The following is a 9,464-nucleotide window of genomic DNA, read 5'->3' on the forward strand; positions in this document are numbered from 1 at the left end:
TGCCCCCCTATTGTATGCATGTGCCTGTGTGCCTGAACCCTGTACCTTGCTTCCCCCCGTTGTATGCATGTGCCTGTGTGCCTGAACCCTGTTCCTTGCTGCCTACCCTGTTGTATGCATGTGCCTCTGTACCTGAACCCTGTACCTTGCTGCCCCTCTTTTGTATGCATGTGCCTGTGTGCCTGAACCCTGTACCTTGCTGCCCCCCTGTTGTATGCAGGTGCCTGTGTGCCTGAACCCAGTACCGTGCTGCCCCGCTTTTGTATGCATGTGTCTGTGTGCCTGAAGCCAGTACATTGCTGCCACCCTGCTGTATGCATGTGCCTGTGTGCCTGAACCCTGTACCTTGCTGCCCTGCTTTTGTATGCAGGTGCCTGTGTGCCTGAACCCTGTACCTTGCTTCCCACCGTTGTATGCATGTGCCTCTGTACCTGAACCCAGTACCGTGCTGCCCCGCCTTTGTATGCAGGTGCCTGTGTGCCTGAACCCTGTACCTTGCTGCCCCCCCTGTTGTATGCATGTGTCTGTCTGCCTGAACCCTGTACCTTGCTTCCCCCCGTTGTATGCATGTGCCTGTGTGCCTGAACCCTGTACCTTGCTGCCCCCCCTATTGTATGCATGTGCCTGTGTGCCTGAACCCAGTACCTTCCTTCCCCCCCTTTTGTATGCATGTGCCTGTGTGCCTGAACCCAGTACCTTGCTTCCCCGGTTGTATGCATGTGTCTGTGTGCCTGAACCCTGTACCTTGCTGCCCCCCCTTTGTATGCATGTGCCTGTGTGCCTGAACCCAGTACCTTTCTGCCCCCTTGTGTATGCATGTGTGTGTGTGCCTGAACCCAGTACCTTGCTGCCCCCCTGTTGTATGCATGTGTCTGTGTGCCTGAACCCTGTACCTTGATTCCCCCCTGTTGTATGCATGTGCCTGTGTGCCTGAACCCTGAACCATGCTGCCCCCCTGTTGTATGCATGTGCCGGTGTGCCTGAACCCTGTACCTTGCTGCCCCCCTGTTGTATGCATGCGCCTGTGTCCTGCAACATGGGGTTAGGCTCCATGAATGTGCCCATTTGATTGACTTTTCTGCACCTCTGTGTCGCAGCCCCGCTGCAACATGGGGTAAGGCTTTACAAATGTGCCCACTTAACTCCTTTTGTACTTTTGCTTGTGATGTAATTACCATCTTTACTGCGTTATATGATGTAATTACCATCTTTACTGCGTTATATGATGTAATTACTTCCTGCGCATTTTGCCTTGTAACCATAAGCACTGTAACCAGTCTCTTAAGCATAAGCGCCTAGATACCTCCGGGTTTGGTGCGCTATATAAATGAATAAATAAATAAAGTAAATATATGCCCATATTGTAAAGGATCTTTCCTACTGAAAGTTAAGGTTAATTAAAATATGGCTTGCAGGCCAAGTGTAAAGTGAAGCAACTGTGCTGCACTTACCTGAAGAAAACACTGTGACGAGATATTTCAATGCCTGCTTAATGCTGTCTTCCACAAAAGATGAGTCTTCGGTGTAGTATATTGCCATAGCACTCGCTGAGTCAAGATGTTTTTCATATAGCTCCATCCAGGCTGAATTTGATGCCATTTTCATGTATTCGAGTTGTTCCTTTACTCTATGTGTCTCCTGTCTGTGAGTTCTCAAAGAAGCACACCCGTGTACTGAGTGCTCGGCGAGCACCTATTTAAAGGATCTTTCCCCTCCCTTAGCCTGTGGGGCTTCAGGTCATGAATAATTGCCTTTTAAATGTTTTCTTTGATCTACCCAAACAAGGGCACTCATGCTGTTCTTTCGTGCACATCTTTGAATACCGCCACACTTGAGCGGGGTTTTTTTTATGGCCAATGTTTTGCATATTACTCTTTTTATTTTCACCTGATTTCCTCGTGATCCAGACATTGGGCCTCATTCCGAGTACATCGCTTTGGTAAAATGTTGCAGTAAAGTGGCAGTAATTCTGTTATCACTATTCACCAAAGCGTTGCACTAAGAATGTTGGGGCAAGGTGGATGAGGTGAGTACAGCAAACTTCTGGAGGTAAATCATCCACCTGACAACTAAAATTCCTTGGAATTACCGCAGCAGAATGACTGAATTAATGTAAAAAATAAAATCCACATTGAGCCCTAAGGACTCGAAAAATGAAGGCTAACACCACTGTGTTGTCACTCGTAACCCCGTCACATATGTCATTTCTTTAATTAAAGGCAGCAACAGACACAAGTTTGAAACAGAGAGTGGGGATCGCTGGTTTGTTTGTCAAGTCACAGCTCACTGGGAAGGGGCATACGCATTTTCAAGCCCCCACAATCCCTCTGTGCCTACTCCAAAGCAAATACATGTACGATATAAAAATGCGCCTTTTTTACGTGACATTGCTAACTAGTCAGTGCTGTGTCTAATGCGTTGGAATGAAAACAATGTATTAAAAATGTATCTGTTCTTGCACATTTTATTCACACTACACATAACAGCAAACTGCCTGCTGCTGTGAAACAATGACTACATTGGGGTGCAGAGATGTCCCGCTATCTCATGTGAGGTATGACATTATCAGCCAGTCCTGGCTTTCAGGCTCACGTCACAGTGCATTAAGGTACTTGCAGTCCTGCATTCACAGGGCAGTTTCACAAACATCAATGAAAACAACTGTAAATGCCTTTTCCTGAGACAAAACCTTTTTTAGAAAGAAGGAATCTTGGAGACAAAGTGGTGACAATCAGCATTTTCAAGCATAGGACATTGCATTAGATTTGCTGACCCCTTGGTTACGGATATAACAGAGGGTTGTAGGGGGTTATTAAATGTCTGATGGAAACAAGGAAAGGAGAGCTTTCAATAAAGATGGATGCTTCTGGCTAGCATTATAGAAAGTGAGCCTGGGCACCGGCGCTCCAGTGGAGACTTCTCAGTGTCAGACTGAGTGAGGAGGCATGCAAGACATAAGTATGTTTCTAGATTGCACACGCGATTTCAGTTGGTAGAACGGTTGGCACCATTCTCTTTGCCACCGCTCAGGTCCTGTAACTTTGTGTGTATGTACAAGTAGTGATGTAAAAAACAACTTGGTTGTTATAAAATTGTTGTATGAAATTGTCATGGTTTGACTTAAACCTCCATTATTGGATTTGTTCTCTCTCTTAAACTGGTATTCAATTGTGACCGCACTTTGTTTTCCATGTCAGTTGAATCAGTTGAACTTGAAGTGGAACACAATCAAACATTTCCCCCAAAAAAGTAAAATTAACTTTAGAAATGTTAAAATTAAAGATGTAACATGCCGTCCAGGAGAGGAAGGAGAGGAGAGGAAGTGGTTGCGAAGGACCAGGACCTGTTGGAAGTGACACATTCTTTCCATAAGTTTCATTCGCACTTTTCCCAGCAGAGATGCCAACTTTTCACAGTGGGCTTGCACTCCAAAAATGTGCTTAATTTGCATAGCTCCACCAACCTACCAAATTAAGGACATCTGATTTACAATTTGTAGCAAGCACAGTTCACTTAATTTACTTTTTTGTAATAGCGCAGATAATGATAATTGTCCCAACAGAGGTTATAGTTGGTATGTACGTTACTAACACATCGCATTTCCATCCATAATACATGCATGTATAACAACTGTGGTGTTATGTGTACATAGTTATTTAGGTTACCAACACGTTTCATCTTCATCTATAACACATGCATGTATAACAAGTTATTTATGTGTACATAATTAAAGAGGGTTTGTACATAGTTATTTAGAGTTCAGTTGAGTGGTAGCATTCCACCATGGAATGTGAATCTAATGGCAAGAAGAAGAATGTTAGCTTTTAAAACTGTTGAACTGTTTGCCCTGTTGAAGAGGTTGAGGCTGCTGTAAGGAGAAGAATAAAAGTTGTGTTTGTACGGACTCACCAGTTTGGTGTGGTCTGTCAACTTTATATATATATAGTTTCTTTTTTTAATTTAATTTAAAGTGCATTTGATTGCATTTCAACCTTTTGGCACTAAAACATAAAATACAAGTAAACAATACACAATACGCAATACAATACACAGTAAAAATTCCCAATAAAATAAATTAATACATCAGCATCATAAAATTTGGCTAACTACAGATAGCCATGACAATATTACACACATAAAAATCACTATCAGTTTTTCAATTATCATCCCTTGCAGTACATTTTCCGCAGGATAATTCCTGGACATGCATAGCAGCTGTTGATGACACAAGCGATTCCGCCCCAAACAAAGCACTCGGAAGGATTTTGGAATTTATCATAGGCCCGACCATAGAGGCTTTTTAAAGCATCGCATTGCGTAAGCACGTGTCGTGCTGATTCAATATCTTTCACACATAATTTGCATAACCTATTATGTGGAATTCCTGCCCAGGCCCCTGTGTTTTCGAATACCAATATTGTCTGGAGCCTGACTGACAGGATTAACCTGATCAGTTCCGGATACCGTCTTTTTGTTAATTAAGATTTAGGGCTATCCATTACAAAAGATTGTCCGGTGTATTCCCGGAACTTCCTCAATGTGTTAAGATGGGTAAATGCCTGCTCGATGTCATAGGCCTTTGCTTTAGCTGGGATACTTGCCAGGTTAAATCTCAGCCAGGTATCCGGAATTGGAGTTACACCAATATCCTCGAAATTCTGCGTAACCCTTTTGTCCAAGATGTTAAATCATTCACTCATTGGATATCTACTGGCATGTTGAAGTGTAAGTGATAGTAAGCTTTCCGATCCCCCTAATGCGTATTTTAGCTTGGCCCAAAGATTACAAGATGCCAGGGACCATGACATACAAAGGGATGGGAGTCCTAATTCCAATCTGATTGCCTGTATTGGTGTACCCGAGGGCAAGTTTAGCATAGATCGTAAGATCTTTCCCTCCAACTTGCCCAAAGATACTTCCCATTTCCATGGGAATACTTTGAGGGCATAAAGGATAGTAGCTATGATTGAGAGCTTGTATGCTAGGATCTTGGCTTCTATACATCTCCCACCTTGGGATTCAACCGTCCTTTTTAGAACAAGCCATTTGTACCAAGCTTTTTGAGTTGCCGCCTACAAAAGACAGGTACCAGAAAAATGTGCACTAATGTTAATTCCTAAGTATCTGTAATCATACGTCATTTCCACTTTTTTGCCCCCCAAGCGCCACTCAAAAGGATTACTAACTCTTGAACCTTTCCCAAACACCATGATTTTCATTTTCTTGATATTTGGTCTCAAAGCGAGATTAGATGTGAATTCCGAAAGGGCCTGTAAAGAACGCTGCAATCCAATTTCAGCTATTTCGAGGATAACAACGTCATCTGCGTATGATAGACATGCCAGACCCTTATTCCTATATTGTGGTGGAAAATTTGCCACGTCCCCCAGTCTCTGTGCAAGTAGTGACAAGTAGAGTTTAAAAAGTAGGGATGCTAAGGTGCACCCCTGTTTCAATCCCCTCATTGTCACTATAGGTGTCAGATAGTTCCACATCCTGGGAGAGTCAGATTCTGACCTCTGTCCCACTGTATAAAGCTTTAATAAAATACAGCAGAGAGGGGCCTATTTGCCACTCTTCCAGCATCTCCCATAATTTCTCTCTGCTAACACTATCAAAAGCAGAAGAAAAGTCCAGAAAACAGGTATATACTGCCGTACCAGGCTTAAGCTGCGTATCTGATATCAGCGTGAGTAATGTCTAAATTGGGTGAATTCTTGGACACCCTTTCCTAAAACCGGTTTGATGGTAACTTTACAATCCCTTTTGGGCTAACCAGGCTGATAGTATTTCCAGCAAAATGCTAGCAAAAATGTGTCCACTACAGTCAAGTATAGCTTAGAGTGTGTAGTTTTCTGGGAAATCACAGAGGCCCTTTTTAAAGACTGGAATTAAGATGGTGTTATTCCACGTTTCAAGGATATTACCCGTTCGACACACATGTGCTAACAATTGTTTTAGGATATGTGCCCACAATTCAGCGTCTGCCTTCAGAAGCAAGTTAGAAAGGCCATCTGGGCCGGCTGTGTTAGTTGCTTTTAGTTGGTAAATTTTAGTCTAACTTCCAGGGGCACACTATTGGGCCGATCAAAGGACTTCTTAATGAACTCCACCCATTTTGCTTCTGTTATAGTCACTAATTCCCTTGGTTGATTGGACATATCTTGGGAACTCCCCAGCCAGTAATATAATTTTCTTGCGTCAGTTGTTCTAATTAGCTTGTTCAAATATTTTCAACCCTCATCATTTTGTGAGAAACAATGGTTTCTCAGTCAGGTTTTATAGTTTTTCTTCGGGGTGGCTATGGTTCTTCTCTTTTCAGACTCTGATCAAGAATGATTTGTTCCTACTCCTCGAAGGGCAGAGTTTAGTACTCTCTTCCTTCCAGCAATCTTTTGGTCAAATCGATGGCCAGGTCGGTGGAGGCCTTTCTGAGTGGCCACTTGTCTAGTCGGCATGCGCCAGGAGGCCACTCTGGTGGTGATAGTGTGCGGTACAAATATTCTTTGGCATTAACATTAACATTATAACCATTGTGGCTTGGTGGATAGTTTCCAATATGGTGTCCTGTGATTTAGACGCATCACACGTCAAGTCGTGGTTTCTGAGAATATTTCTTTATGATTCTAGTTGACCAACGGAGGTGGTTACCTCCTGAATTGACCTCCACCTGGCCCTTCAGCCTACTTCTTCCTATTTGATTTACTTTCTCAGTGGACATTATTAACATCGAACCCTTCCTTCAGCTCAAGGGTTTCATGCAGTGCTGGGATAAATACCTGAGTCTCGAAACCAAGCTGACTCAATACCTGCGCATTTATGCAAATCCGTTCCACCACAATGGGGGACAATCAGGTCACCACCATCCAATTATCAGAACTGTCAAATTTAGCCATTTCCAGTTTTAAAAGATAATTTTTGGTGATTAAGGCTAGATCCGGTATCATATGGAGTAGTTCCAGGAGCCAGGATCTATTTAAAAAGGGGCTATTTGTCGACACACTTTTCTCCACAATTTTGATATGAATCAAGTCAAAACACCATTTTGGATCATTCATTTGTGTCTCCTTAACCCTAGATCGTGGTCTTAGCTGCTCAACCCGACATGCCCAGCTTAATGGAGCTGCCACCTTCAGGGCTTCGGGAGCAACAGTTGGTGCCAAGCTCACCTGTTTGATGTTCAATGCAGCGAGAGGATCACCTGCATTCAGAACCAACACTGGGGTTTGTTACCGATCGGCATACTCCGAGTTCCGCGAGCAGCCGGCACCTGCTTGCAGACCTTGACGGTAACACCGGCACCATTCATGGTAACATTACTTGATGATGAAAAACCTGATGTGGTTAAAATAGATTCAGCATCTATATAATAAAATACATCTTACTTGAACAAGCCCCAGTGATAGCATGGCTCAAATCTACAGGAAAAATAATTACAGGAAAAAATGACTGGCAAGAGGGAAAAGCTATTTGCTGGACTAAAGATGTTGTTCCTTAAACATCATGGAAAGCATTGGGTACTATTTGAAAATATCAGTAATCTGGGTGAGCAAAATGATGCTCAGGACTGGGCGTGGATGAAAAGGGCATTTATGACAAAGGGGCAAAATCCCTCAGCATATTTAAAGAACGATATTACCCGAATTGTTCGTTTGCAATTGTTCGAATGCACAATTGCACAAATTTAAAGGGTCACAATTGACCTAATTGACCTTTTCACAATTGACCGCATATATATATATATATATATATATATATATATATATATATATATATATATATATATATATATATATATATATATATATATCTCGCTTTGGTAATATATATATATATATATAGAAGGGTTTGGGGCGGGTTTGTTTTGGGTGGGGGGTTGCGGGGGGTTTCCCCCTGCATATATGTTACAATTGACCTTCACAATTCGGTCAATTGTGAAAAGTTCAATTGTAATTCGAGCAATTTGCAAACAAACAATTCGTATACATCCTAAAGAACACTTGCCAAACCCTGAAGATGTTATTCTGGATTTCGCGAGGCCACAATCAGCTATTTAATGATCCGTCAGCGACCACCAATCTTACTAAATTCTACATTATATGCTTGCAGGAAACATATTTAAGGGAACGTCCGGTCATGGAGGATTATGATGTTTTTTTCAGCCCTGCACCGTAGGGACACAGGGGGCGGCCATTCGGTGGCTTTATCATAGCAATAAGGCAATTGAGACAGGCTCTTCAGTCTCTGAACTGAGTTTGATTTTTAACATAGCTTGATCTTCCCATCACAACAGTTTAATTCCCTTCTTAGCTTCATACACCTTCACTTCTGCTCGTCTTCCTTTAACTCAACACACTACACCAAAATGACCCTTCAGGCCACATTTCTTACTTAAAGCTCAGCATGTTTGAGAGTTTGGATAAAGGCCCCTTTCTAGTACATCGATAGCACTTTCCATTAATTGTTCTTGTTTTCTCACCTTGCATAGCATCTTCCGATTAGCCTCCCTTATTGTTGTAATCCTTGTTTTTATGTTCCTTGCATTTCATTGTGGCGTCCTTCACTTCTTTGAGACTGATGCTTGTTACTTTTCCAGGATTCCTTACATCCTTCTCCTTCATTGCTTTTGCATAATTCATGGTGTTCTTCACCTTCTTAGTGATAGCAAGTGTTTCTTCTAATTAAGGATATCTGTACTCCCACAACCTTTCCTGCATCACATTTCTATTGGTATGTGTTATGATTTGGTCCCATTAGCATAACACAAAATGCTAATGGAAATGTTGGAAAATCTAATTGAGTCTATGGGCCTCATTACGACCCTGGCGGTAAGTTACGCCATGGTGGTTGGCGGACTTACCGCCCCATTCCGAGGTTGGCGGGGCGGTAAGTCCCCAATCCCCATTTACCCTTCCCCATTCCCATTTTTGCCCCATAGGGCATAATGGGAGTGGGGAAGGCGTTAATTACGCCACCGTAAATTACGGTGGCGTAATTAACAACATGGTCCCTTAGCGCCATGGATTTTAACACCTGCTAAAAGCAGGTGTTAAATCCGCCATGGCGCTAAGGGACCTCGGAATCAGGCGGTAAGGGTCGGCGCTGTTTACGCCGCCGTAAACCCCTTACCGCCTGGGTCCTAATGAGGCCCTATGTACTTTACTGAGAAATGTAAAGTACACGGAGTCTATTAGATTTTTTTTGTTCTATTTTTTAACTGTCGTCTCAGTGGTTGTACGTAGTGTTAGAGAATGTAGTTTCTCTTTTCTGCCAATCTTAATAACTCCAGACGCATTCTATTATCATCAGCTGAAATTAAAAGTTAATTGTCAGAGAGAGAGGCATTCATCTTTATCTGCTCTGACTGTGTAGATGCATTTTTATTCTGATTTCTTAATTGTGCATTTTTTAAGCACGTCTCAATGCAAGTTTGTAATTTAGAAGATTGTTTGCGAGAAGCTGCT

At 42.5% G+C, this 9,464-nt stretch overlaps 1 protein-coding gene across 1 annotated transcript in view; it reads right to left on the reverse strand.

Annotated features, from left to right (window-relative positions):
• The window catches only part of LOC138528708 (indolethylamine N-methyltransferase-like), a 136,292-nt gene extending 134,642 nt beyond the window's left edge, over positions 1-1,650 (reverse strand). Inside the window, exon 1 of the mRNA XM_069640563.1 lies at positions 1,452-1,650. Within this exon, the coding sequence (XP_069496664.1) occupies positions 1,452-1,605 (154 nt within the window). The 5' untranslated portion in view covers positions 1,606-1,650. The remainder of the gene's footprint in view (positions 1-1,451) is intronic.
• Positions 1,651-9,464: the final 7,814 nt, after the last annotated feature.

This window comes from Ambystoma mexicanum, chromosome 7q (assembly GCF_040938575.1).
Source record: "Ambystoma mexicanum isolate Mex_15411 chromosome 7q, UKY_AmexF1_1, whole genome shotgun sequence".
In the NCBI taxonomy this organism is placed as follows: Eukaryota; Metazoa; Chordata; class Amphibia; order Caudata; family Ambystomatidae; genus Ambystoma; species Ambystoma mexicanum.